Source organism: Lynx rufus, unplaced genomic scaffold (genome assembly GCF_022079265.1).
Source record: "Lynx rufus isolate CCGP_SWC_20201006 ecotype Redwood Valley unplaced genomic scaffold, mLynRuf1.p SCAF_15, whole genome shotgun sequence".
Taxonomy (NCBI): Eukaryota; Metazoa; Chordata; class Mammalia; order Carnivora; family Felidae; genus Lynx; species Lynx rufus.
In genome coordinates this window covers 60,791,412-60,803,960 of record NW_025814829.1, presented here as the reverse complement: position 1 = coordinate 60,803,960, position 12,549 = coordinate 60,791,412, and the positions used below count along the sequence as shown (strand labels likewise).

At 41.9% G+C, this 12,549-nt stretch overlaps 1 protein-coding gene across 1 annotated transcript in view; it reads right to left on the bottom strand.

The window, feature by feature from the left end:
* Positions 1-12,549, bottom strand: part of CDC42BPA (CDC42 binding protein kinase alpha) — a 270,725-nt gene that overhangs the window by 19,709 nt on the left and 238,467 nt on the right. Inside the window, exons 24-30 of the mRNA XM_047076475.1 lie at positions 9,764-9,869; positions 6,843-6,979; positions 5,871-6,010; positions 4,543-4,624; positions 2,341-2,557; positions 1,459-1,521; positions 13-606 (exon numbers count right to left, since the gene is read on the bottom strand). Coding sequence (XP_046932431.1) covers positions 13-606; positions 1,459-1,521; positions 2,341-2,557; positions 4,543-4,624; positions 5,871-6,010; positions 6,843-6,979; positions 9,764-9,869 — 1,339 coding nt within the window. The remainder of the gene's footprint in view (positions 1-12; positions 607-1,458; positions 1,522-2,340; positions 2,558-4,542; positions 4,625-5,870; positions 6,011-6,842; positions 6,980-9,763; positions 9,870-12,549) is intronic.

Below are 12,549 nucleotides of genomic sequence, written 5' to 3'. Positions count from 1 at the left end.
AGAGACTCTTACAGCAAGAGGAGGGATTTGCTGGCCACATGAGCTCCTGCTGTCTGGATCTCCGGCCCTGGCAGTCCGTGTATATCCCGATGCTGTTAAAACACAGCAGGTACTCCTTACTGGAGATCTCAACCGCACAGATGGCGTCCATCGGCTGATGTGTGATAAAGGACAGCGTGTGGTCATTTGAGTGGAGCATGCTATACGGACCCCCTTCTCCATTCAAGGGGTATCTCAGGAATCCCGACTGGAACCCCACGCACAGCTGTTCGCTGAAGACCGCCATCCACTGCACGTTACACGGGACTTGGATTTCCTTAAATTTTCGGTGACGGGTCTTGCTCTGAAATAGTTCGTAACAGAGGACCTGCCTTTTCATAGCCACGCACAGGCACGTGAGAGCTCCGTGGCACACCTTGCCAGAAGTTATGGTCTGACACCCTTTCGTCTCTGCCAGCTTGTAAAAATCGGTCTCTCGTCCGTCCAAAGCTGACATGGGAAAAAGGCGCACGTGACGATTTCGTCCTGAGATCACAGCAACAAGCTGATCATTTGGAATGAGTTCGATCTGATGGATCTTCTTATTGTCACCGACTCTGATAATTTCTGTGCAAAGGAACAGTAATAAATCAAGTGCAGAATGACGTTTTAGTGATTACTTATATCCCAATTACACTCAAAAGGATAGGTCGACTTATAATGAAGACACGGACACACACACACACACACACAGAAGAGTAAGAGACCAGAATCATGTGGAGAAAGAGGGAGATAATTATACCCATTACAAGGTGACGGCACACGCCCACAGTGAGGTAAGGCAAAGGGTCCCTGTGTGATAAAGCGTGCCACATCTCCAGGAAAAACCTTTTTACTGGCACTAAATTCTCAGGAACTTCACCATGGCGCTCCTGTTTTAGAAACTGAGGGAAGACTTATTTCACGGAACGTATTCTAGGGGCGGCAAATGCAGTTTAAATGCGTTGTCTTCCCACGATCGCACTTGATATAAAGATAGGACACTGATAAATTGGTTCCTTTTTATTTCCCTTGGTATTTAATTTGGCCCTGGAAAAAAAAACTCTTTTGTATTAAATGCGGGAGAAAATCTCCCAACAGTGAACACACACTTGAATGACGGCTACTTCTAACACTAACAGAGCAATGAGAAAGTCCGGCTGTATCGTTCACGTCCCGTCCTGAGACGTGCAGGCTGTTTGTGGAGCACTGGTGCTCAATCAGTGACACAAGAAACACAACACACACTTGAAAATTTAAGAACTCGGGAGGATTAAAGAAGTTCAAAAATTATCTTTTGATTTATCAACACATCAAATTAGGTCTGGAAAATTTCAATTATAGAATAAATCAGACCAAATCCTGCTCTTCCTAGAAATTAGAATTTTTCTAACGACATAGGGTTGAAAGTTACTCCGCAATGATTAAGTTTTCTCTTACCATCTTTCGTGACGTGCACGACAAATAACCCTTCTTCATTTCCCAACGCGATCCTTTCATGGTCTACAGAAGACACGAGTATGAAACACTGTTAACAGGCAAAGCTGTGTACAACTGATACAACAAAATGGATAATAAATTTGGTGCAAAAACACTCAAATAAGGAACTTAAAAATAGGAATAAAAATTTGTACTGTTAAGTTTCCTTTCAGATGATAGCAGTAAATATTACCTCATGTCTTTTTTAACAGATCATTAGAAAGTGTATCAATACTTATAAAAAGAAGTAAACGTTTATTCAACAGAGGGTGAAAAAAAGAGAAAAAATCTAGTTTGCTAGTGCCCTGGGTCCACTTCTTGTTTTGGGAGGGAGAAACTGCAGAAGGCATTTGGACCCTACTCATTAACTTTTCACTATTTACTAGGAAGTAACCAAAGAGTTGGATGTGTACCAATAACATGACAGAAATTTAAACCTCCAGACCCAGAAACTGCTCTCTCTTGAGGGCATTTGCTATGCAGGGCATCCTGTCACGGGCCCCACGTTACCGAAACCTCCTAACTTCTGCGAGGTCATCAGAAGCTGCATCCTACCCAGGAAACTTATGCGTTAAGCACTTAAATAGTTGGTTCTAAGTCGCACAGCAGAAAACAGATCGTTCACAGGTTCATCTTTAGCACTCTTTCTTCCAGAAGAAAACGCACTCGGAAAGCACTGCTCGTGTACTTTCTCGTGTACTCACTCAGCAGACATTCACTGTGTGTGTGGGGCACGGCGCCTGCCATGCTGGGCGCGGGGGATCCCTGGATGCAAGCCAGCCCTGCTCCCAGGGTAGGCTGGTCAACAGCTATGCTAACATGGTCCACGGCGCCAGTCCATACCTATGATCGCAGCCGCCTGGGTGGTTTTAATGAGCGGCAGAGTGCTGTCATAAGCCTCCTTGGGGACGTAGACTGAGCGGTCTCGGAACTTGTTTTTCTTCAAAATCTTGTGCAGCTCGCTGAGCACGCCCACCCACCTGTTCCTCTCGCTCTCGCTCTCCGCGAGCATCAGGACCGAACACCTGCTGTCTGACGCCGAGAGCTGGGAGGCTGTGACCTAGGACAGTTTAATCAGCCTGTGTTAGAAAACAGACACACTTCAAGCAGGTTTCGTGCCGACGCTACTTTGTTTAGCTCTGGCCAACAAGGTGAACACTCATCAAATGATCCCTTCCAGAGTTCAGCTTTTCCTAATCAGAAGAATAACTAGTCTTAGCATTAAGATTCATGACAAAGCAAAGGTAGCAGATACCTTTCTCTATCTATCTATCTATCTATCTATCTATCTTTTACTTAGTTACAGCAGGTACCATTTTAAACATTAATAACTATTTTTATTTTCTTTGCTATGACGTGCTGAGTGCCACCACTAAGAAATGCATCACCCATATTCCTAGATCAACAGCACCTGACATTTACTGGGTCAAGCATGAGCGCTGCTCAAAGCCCTGCATGAGCACTGAGGCAGGTACCCTACTGGATGCTGAGCGTACATCTGAGGGAACTGTGATGCAGGGATGTACTGTCCCCACAGACGCCCCGCCAGACCGGGTCCCGCGTCCCGCTCACGCACACTACCCACCATACTGGTTCTCAACTTCTTTTTAAAAGTCAGAAATGTTCAGAAATAAACTTAACGTTCTTTGCCACTTCATAACACACAGAATCTTAGGGAAGATCAGATCACTTATGTTCGTATTTAAATGAAGATTTAGCATTGTACAAATAGCACTTACAATCAGAGCAGATTTGAATTTCACATACATGTGATTTAAGCAGCAGTGACAGTCAACTCCAACTGTGTGAACCAGCTACAGGCAACTGGGCCTCCCTAGGCTCCCCTGGTGACCGTCCTTAGATACCATATTCATAGACAAACACTAAGTAGTGGGCATAACGTTAGGGCAATAGTCTTTTTTTTTTTTTTATGTTTATTTACTTATTTTGAGAGGGAGCATGAGCTGGGGAGAAGCAGGGAGAGAGAGAGAGAAAGAGAGAGAGAGAGAGAGAGAGACAGACAGACAGACAGACAGAATCCCAAGCAGGCTCCACACTGTTAAGTGCAGAGCCCGACGTGGAGCTCGATCTCACCATCAGATCATGACCTGAGCTGAAACCAAGAGCTGGACGCTTAACCAACTGAGCCACCCAGGAGCCCCTAAACCTCTATTGTCTTAATCTGCCAATTCAAGATGGCCCTGTGGGAGGGCAGGCAGCCTCCAGAGATGGTTCCCAACAATTCTTCCTATGGAATTGCATTCTTCTCATCAAGCTGTGCCGTCTATTGTCCCTCCCCTTAAATCCAGGCTGGCCTCATGACGTACTCTGACCAACAAAACGCACAAAAGTTATTATGCCTGTCTTAGGCCTGGTCCTCAAAAGTTCTGGAAGCTTCTTTTGTCCTCTTGAAGGCCAGCCATGTAGAGCTCAGCCAGTGACCGAATGAGAGACCGACCGCATGGAGAAAGTTCTCAGAGATCGCCCAGCAAACAGCCAGCAGCAAGGCCCCAGGTATGGGGGCAAGGTCATTTTGGATATTCCAGCCCCAGATGAGCTCATGTGAGTAATCTGAGCTGACACCACTCAAACCGTATAGCTGACGGAGAGAATGGTAAAAAATAAATCATTACTGGCTTAAGCCACTAAGTTTTGGAGTAGTTAATTACAAAGCAATAGATATAAAACATTAGTTTTTTAAATGAGATTTTAAAAGAAACCTCTGTTTTTCAAAAACTTGAGAAACCTCACACTCGTTCGATTTTCCATGTTGCGTATTTATTTGAAAATTGAATTGTGGCTCAAAAATATCGCCCAAGATGAAACCTATTTTAGAAGCCAAATATTCAGGCTTTCCTCAGGTCTTTTACTAATGAAATATTTACTTAGCACTAATTGTCTATACATTCAAGCACTGGGTGATATGAAACACATTAAGGAATTGGGTCCTATTCCTAGTTAGGCTTATGATCTATACGGAGGGACGAGATATATATTCACTAAGAACACGTAATTCAGTGATCAAATTACAGCACGCATACTTACTCTAAATATACAGGGTATATCTTTCCGACTTGCATGAATTACATCAGAGGCCAAGACTGAACTCACAGAAAATTCTTCATCCCTGAAGGAAAAGTAAAACATTAAAAGTCAGCATATGTGGGTATGCGTGTGGTGTTCGGTAGGTATATCCATAGAACACACACGAAGCAATCCTCAAAAGCTACTCGCACAAAATGTCCAAATTGAATTTTTAAAACCATTTGGCTTTTCTGTCATTGTAATGGATACTGCCCGAAGTAACTTGTCAGGAGTAACTTAACAGGGGTAATTATACAAGAGCTAGGAACGGCTGCTGGCTACAGTTGCCAGGCCAGAACGTGTACATGGGGAAGGAGGACCTGAACCTGGGAAGGTCTCCAGAGTCTCCAGAACACTGGACCCTCTTGCCTCCCGCAATACATCTCAAGTGCCCACAACACAGCTTATCTGACATCTCACTGTTCTGTCGACGCCTGAGACAGAATTCCTCCACAATAATCTATTCCTCGTGATTTCCTTAACTGGGTTCCTGGTATCATCCTCCTCTTGGTCTTAAAGACTTGGCGCCCTAGTCTTGTCTTTGACTCTTCTCCTTATCCTTCCTGCACCTAGTCCCTTGGCAGTCTCTGTGGGACTTTCCTGGCTACCTCTTCATATTCCTTATCTGGGGGAAGACAGCGTGGCTGAGGTGCTTGTATGAAATGCCAGTGTGCGCCAGAGCCGGAAACCGTTCTGAACACTGGAGAAAGAGCTGGGCGGAGGCCCCTGTGGGAGTCATCAGTGCGGAGGTGCCTTGGGGGTACTAAGTCACTTGAGGGGAGCCTGGGAGCTAGAAGAAGAGGCAAAGGAGAGCGCTCCACGGGGCAGGGGAAAACCATGAAGAAGAGACCAGAAACATTCAAGAGGTATACTCATTCAAACGTTTACCAGCTCATTACACAGTCTGAGAGCCTGTCTGATTTTGACATTTCTACTCCCTTTCCTCACGTTGGAATCATGCTCCACGCCTTCAGGCGGTGACTGAAACACTACGTGTTAGCCCTTCGTTACCCAAGCCATCTTTACGCTGGGCTTTTGGATTCAAACATTCGGTTCTTTTCCCTGATGCCCTATCCCCAGCTCACTCAACACACATACATCAACCCGTCCTATAACTATACTTTGCCTCCTATTTCTAATTACATTACTCTAGCAATATCAGTAAATTAGAATATTAACATGAAATTAGAATTAGATAAAAATATGGCAATATAATTAGATGAACAGTCAGATACTTTCTTATTCTTCCGTTGCAAAAGATACAAATATCTTCACTTTCAAAAGCTCACCTCATGTCAATCACCTGACTGACCACAACACTGGGCTGGGACGCTTTTCCTTCAGCAACATCGTACAGGAAGAGCTTAAAGTCACAAACCACAGCCAATGCTCTTTGCCATCCTTTCTTCACTCCTGCTGGCTTAGGGATCTTAGACAGACAGACAGACAAAAACATTTCAAACTAAAACGTCAATCATAGCCCTTTAATTACCTACATAACTGCAGGATGAAAGCCTAGAGATAACGTCTGTGTGTTCAAAGTCTGCCACTCTGGTTGGTGAAGTGCAGATGAACACATATACCATTAATAACTCGAGAAAAACATAAGAAAGCATTCCTCAAATACTGAATGACTTTTGATTCCGAAAAAATTTTTAATGGTACCATTTTAACTTTCACTTGTAATTCATTAAAATAACATTCATGTTGGGGGGGGGGCGCCTCACTGGCTCAGTCAGTAGAGCATGTGACTCTTGATCTCAGGGTTGTGAGTTCCAACCCCACACTAGGTGTAGAGGTTACTTAAAAATACAATCTTAAAAATAATTCATGCATTTCTAAATAGCATAAAAGTCAAATTTGGGTGTAAGATCAAATGCAGCTGACACTTAAAAACATTGTTCAAGATTACGAGTAAGAATACACCCTGCCAATAGCTCACCCTTCATAACATACGCTATGATCTCCAGCAAGACCAAGTGTTGAAGACTCCTTTATGGAGATTTCGTTACAACTCAGGAGCAGTACAGAAAATTCTAAGACATTCTGGAATTTATTTCCAAGTGAAGACCAGGTTTTTGTTTTCAAATCACACTGGATGAAATAAAATTATTACATGAATTTTGTTTGCCCAATTATTACATGAATTTTGTTTGCCCAATTTTCTGTCAAGTGGTAGGTCTGTCAGGCAACTGGACTTAGTTTTCCAGTCATTAATCAATTTCAAGAGATTAATCTAAATCCAACCTGATCATACTTACCCTGACATGACCTTCATATGCTGTTCCTATTCCCTTCTGTGGATCTATCCCCAGAGGACCTTTTGTCTGCTCAGGAGGGACCGGACACACAGTTGGAGCTTTGTTTACACAAGTTATATGACACGAGAATCCACACACTTTCGAAAGAGGGGGAAAAAAACCCACAATATTCAATAGAAATTCACTTTTTACAAGAAGAAAATACATTGAGCACTCATCATATGCAAGTTGCCACATTAGGTGAGTGTTTATCTGTGGCTTTGATTTAAGTAACTGCTCTGCCTTTTGAGGAGCGGATTCACTTGCTTACCAATAAGAATTTCAATGAGAAATGGTAAATATTTGTACGTATTACTGTTCTGTGTTAATCAAGAGAAACAAACACACAGAAAAAAACATCTAAGCTTGTGAATACAACAGTTGATTTAAACTTCTAATTCCAAAAAGTAGTTTCTAGAGTGCTCTCTTACTCTTTATCTCACTCCAACTTGCTATCTGCCTTGAAATTTCTCTTGCAAGGGCCACTGATGGACATGAAATTACGTGGCATCTCTAAAATACCTGCAAACTTTACCAGTCCCTCTTTTTGAAAATGAAATTGTTCAATGATTTTAAAAGGCACCAATTAAGTGTAAGATTCAGGAGTTGGTAATATCATCATAGCTATGTAAACCAGGGCTAAGATCATAATAATGGTTAACTTTATTGGGTGCATTTAATTTTTCTGTAACAATCTACGAGTGACTTGCCCTGGGTCACAGGACTCGTGAGTGGCACTGCTGGAATTCAAACCCAGGCAGTCAGGCTCAGGACCGGCCAACCGCAACTACCAACACCGCCATGACACCTCTATCTGATACTCCCGTGATAAACCCGAGACTCGAAGAAATAAGGTAAACAAAAAATGAATGCATAATTTTCACTGAGACTTGGTTGGGTGAGGATTAAAATCTAAAATATTTAAAAGAAACAAGCTCGTTGGAGGGGTCTACAAACTAAGAATACGTATTTAGACAACTCCTACCGTGAGGGTGGGTTCTGGAGAATATTCGGGAAAGAGTAAGAGCGGAGACGGAGAGACAGCATCATGGGAGTACACACACACGGGAAAACAGATTATACCGCTGATGGGCATTATGAACCCCCTAAGAATCAGACAAACTAGCAGACTGTCAACAACACCACATTTCCATAAGACGTCTCCTTCACTTGTAAGTGGAGCGTCTAACAATTGGTTAGACTAACGGGCAAAAATCTCACCTCCCAACAGCAGCGGAAACAATAAAATAACTGTCCTTTACAGGAACTAACTTCAATCAACCAGGAAGAAATGAAAATGACAGGACTCTTCGGAGGCTGTCACCACATTTACGAAAGCCTGGGCAGGGTCTAACTTAACGTGTCCCCACAGTGCACAGGGCAGAGTTCTAGGGGTCTGCGGGGAAGACAGGCACAGTTTCCTGACCTGAGACTCTAGAAGGGAGTCTGGGGAGGTCTCAAAACTCCCTTCTATGTTATTGCAAATGACTGGTGCCTAAGAAATGGTAAGGCACCTAAAGCCAGGTAGCTGTCTGGGATTCTCTCCGACAGATTTTGAAAGGACATTTTGAAATGCTGGCTAAATCCAAAATGAGACAAGGCTTAACAACTGCACAGATTCTCTCCTTTGGCATCCATCACACGTTCCTGGTCAAGGACATGGGCTATTCCTTTCTCAGACGGCTTTGCTATCTTTGCCTTTGACCTCCCCTGAACTCTGTTTCCTAAGGTTCTGTCCTCATACCTGTTCCCTTTTCAAACTGTGCTTTTTTTCCTGGAAAACCCCATTTCCATTCATCACTTTGTGCTAACTCTCAAATCTACTTTTTAACCCAGACCATTTTCTTTGGCTCTAAACCGATGCATCTCAAAGACCAGCTGAGATGATACGGTCTGGATCTTCTGAGCTACCCACACATAGAATGTGCTGCCTTAAGATGCTCTGAATTCCCCACTATCCAAAGTGACCAGATACAGACCAGGTCCAAGCACATTCTACAAGGGGAACACCTGCATCTCATGTGGACTGATGACCTTCCCCTCAAAGTCCCTTCCAGCCCTAAGGGCTAAGACATGGAAACTAATACTAGAATTAAAATTAGCAACTATTTTCTTATCTTTTTCATAAGATACACCAGTAAATGAGATAGAAGGCACCGTTAAAGTGAGAAATCTCATTTGGTTAAAGAAGGTATTTTCCTGCACCATTCCCAAACAAATATAATGTGTCCCAATACATTTAAATCATTTTCATCTTAGAAGTCTTGGGGAAAATAAAGTGGTGTCCAGACAAATACACTTTGTTTTCAGTTTCAATGACCCCTGATCGTTCATTTCTCAGAATGTGAGCTCCCCGAGGGCAGGCTCTGTCTTTTCTCCTGCCCACGACTACATCCCCAGTGCCTAGAAGTGTGCAACAGGTATCCCATGAGCATGTGATGGATGGATCAATGCATCAATGAGTGGTGGGGAAGACTGCTGCTACAAATACTGGGAAGAAGTATCTTTTGAGCCAAAGTGGCACACATTTAGTATTTCTGAAAAGATACCGAACTGCTTACTTTTTAAGAATGAGTTCTCTTGTCAGGGAAATTAAACAAGGTCACAATTAAATGAACAGATTCAAGGAAACTGTCACGTCTTCTCTCACGCTCCAGGACCTCAAATTCATCCAAATAATGAAACAAAGATGAATGAGACACATTTAAATAGATCTCCCCTGGAAGAGGTTCCTAGGGGCTGTCTGTCTAGTTTCTCCAAGGTGCTCAGTTTATTACCTGTATTCCTGTTATATTTATATACCTTTTAAGGGGAATAAAGTTATTCGATTACAATTTAGGGAGTCAATGTTAGGACTCTAAAGTCAATCGGTTTGTTCTTACCTTCACAGGAACAGCCCTGTCTTATCAGACCCACCATCAGAGAGGTGCACTGGTGACATCTGGTAGGCGTCGTAAAAGATTTGACAAAAAACTGATGAGTCTTGCGCTGCAAAACAAATTGATAAAAAAATATATATATACCAATTATTAAGAACACCAATTACTTAAAGGATTTCCATAATGTGACTCTCTGGGCCCCACACGAGCTCCTAGAAAATATTCTAAATATAAGTGGGATGAATCATTTTCATTTCCCATATCGTTCTGTAATTTACGCTTTTCAAATATTTTTATTAGGCAATACTGAGCTAGGTGATGCTAAAAATAATATAAGAAGTTAAATAATAGTTCTTGAATGACATTTGAAAACCTAAAAACTGTGTTGTTTTTTTTTTTTTCTTTTTGCTCACAAAGTTTGAGTCAGGATTTTTACAAATTCTTCAAATTATCTTTCAGCAAAGAGTTAAGTGAAATGTCACATATTTATATCTTTACAAAAACAGAAATTTCATATGCTTTTATACCTTCTTTGGAAGAACAGAGTAACTGAAAATTCTCGTCCCTGCTACAAAACAAGCATTTTACTTTCTGGGACCAAGAACCAACAATACGCTTAACAAATCTGTTTCCTCCTATGGAAGCAGGTGGTATTACCTACCCTTCAGTAGACAAATACACACACACACACACACACACACACACACACACACACACACACACACACTATTCTAGACAGAGAAAGATGGCAGCCGGAAACTTCTTAAGGCAAATCCAGTAAAGTTCTCGAAGTCTTATCTGTTCTATCTGTCAGTAAGTCAACACAGACTTCAGCGATCTGGAACATGCCTCTCCTCTTCAAATTACCTCTCCGGAGTAATTAATAAACTATTTAACTCCTCTGTGTCTTGCTCTCCTCATTCTATAAAATAGGTTCAATAATAGTATCTACTTCATGGCGTGAACACGTGAACATAAAAAGAACTCCAGCCCTTTCAAACAGGGCTGGAGTAGAGTAAGCATTTAGAACATATTTATTTTTGAAAACAAATTTGACTATTTCTTTTTTATATTTGTGACTGATTTAAACTAGTAAGAACTTTATTCTATATTCCAATAATATGCAAATGCCAATGCAATCCTGTTTATAAAGTAGTCTTTATTTTTATGAAACTAACGTATCTTATTAAAAAACTAAAGGGACCATTCAAAGCTTTAAAATTTAAGTTAAAAATAAATTCTGCTCTTCTCAATATGTGATTTATACACCACAAAGGCTTCAAAGCAGCACTCGGGTCTGACGCAATTCCAAGTAGAACACAGACTACCTCTGTATTTACTCTAAAATTGATCCCGTGTGGACTGAGCCCCCACCAACAGACATTGTGCCAATAATTCATATACCTCATCTCATTTAATGGAGATAATACCCCCGTAAAGACGGATAATATTTCCTTGAGACTCAGAGAAAATAATCAGTTACTCATGGATATATAGTTAATGGCAGAGTTAAAATTCAAGCTGACGTGTCTGATTCTGTCATCTCGCAAGGTCTGATCATTCCAAAACATGTAGAATATGCTCCTTAAAAAACCCCCAAACCACGTGACACATAGTTAGCTCAAGACCAGGGGCCTCAATGCCTGTGATAAAAATACAAGCACCTAATTTGTGAATATCATATAAAACCTTGCTCAATATTTCTCCTGTATACCAATTTTTACTCTTAAGTTTTTGCTTTGTATTTTATTTTATTATTTTAATTTTAGAGCATGTGCGAACAGGGGAGAGGCAGAGGAGGGGGCACGGGGAGAGGGAGAGGGAGAGGGAGAGGGATAGAATATCCCAAGCAGGCTCCACACTCAGCATGGAGCATGACATGGGGCTCGATCCCACGACCCTGGAATCATGACCTGAGCTGAAACCAAGAGTCAGATGCTCAACCGACTGAACCACTCAGGCATCCCTTTAATTTTTTATTCTTTGGGGAACTATCCAGAATAAATTTTTTAGTATCTTCAAGTGTTTAAAATATGTTAAAATACAAAAGATGCCAAGTTAGTTTCCTGATTTGCTCTGGAGGCTTTTTATCACGAGAGAAAAACTGATACGCAGCTTAAGGTGGGGAACTTCATTCTTTCTTCTTCTAAGGGATAGCAGACAGCTCGGAAATATCAGCAATAGTACTGTGGCCATGACAAATGTCATAGTAATTCTTCACAATACTCAAGAAATTGCTAACAAAACACATTGTTATTTTTTCAGAGATCCACTCAGGATGCCAGTATTTTAACTGCGTATGCTAGGAACGAGAAACAGTGCTTTAGCAGAGCACTATTTAACTGACCAGCGACCCAACTGGTAGGTGCTGATTAAATTGGGAAGGGATGGGAGTTACTACAAAGAGTAAGGGGCCCATGTTTCACTGATCTCAACTAAGGACAGTATAAAGCAGAACATAATCAAAGATCACGATTCTGACGGCACTGACTCTAGGCATCACACAGCAGGATTCCGGCTTTGGTTTTGGTGGGGGTGAGAGGACCAGTCGCAGAAAGATACACGAATCCACCCCTAGGATCCAGCCTGCTTGGCTTCTGACCTTTCCAAGACCTCTTTTCCTGCGTCCTGGTCAGTATTTGATTTCTCATACTTCCCCAAAGGGTAGTTCGAGGAGGAAGGAAAGATGAAAAATTGTCTAGGAAAAGGGGCATTAAATCTAAAGCATGGGCCCAAATTAGAGTTTTAGACTATGTGACAGTTTGGAGTAAAGGGAGAATTAACTATAA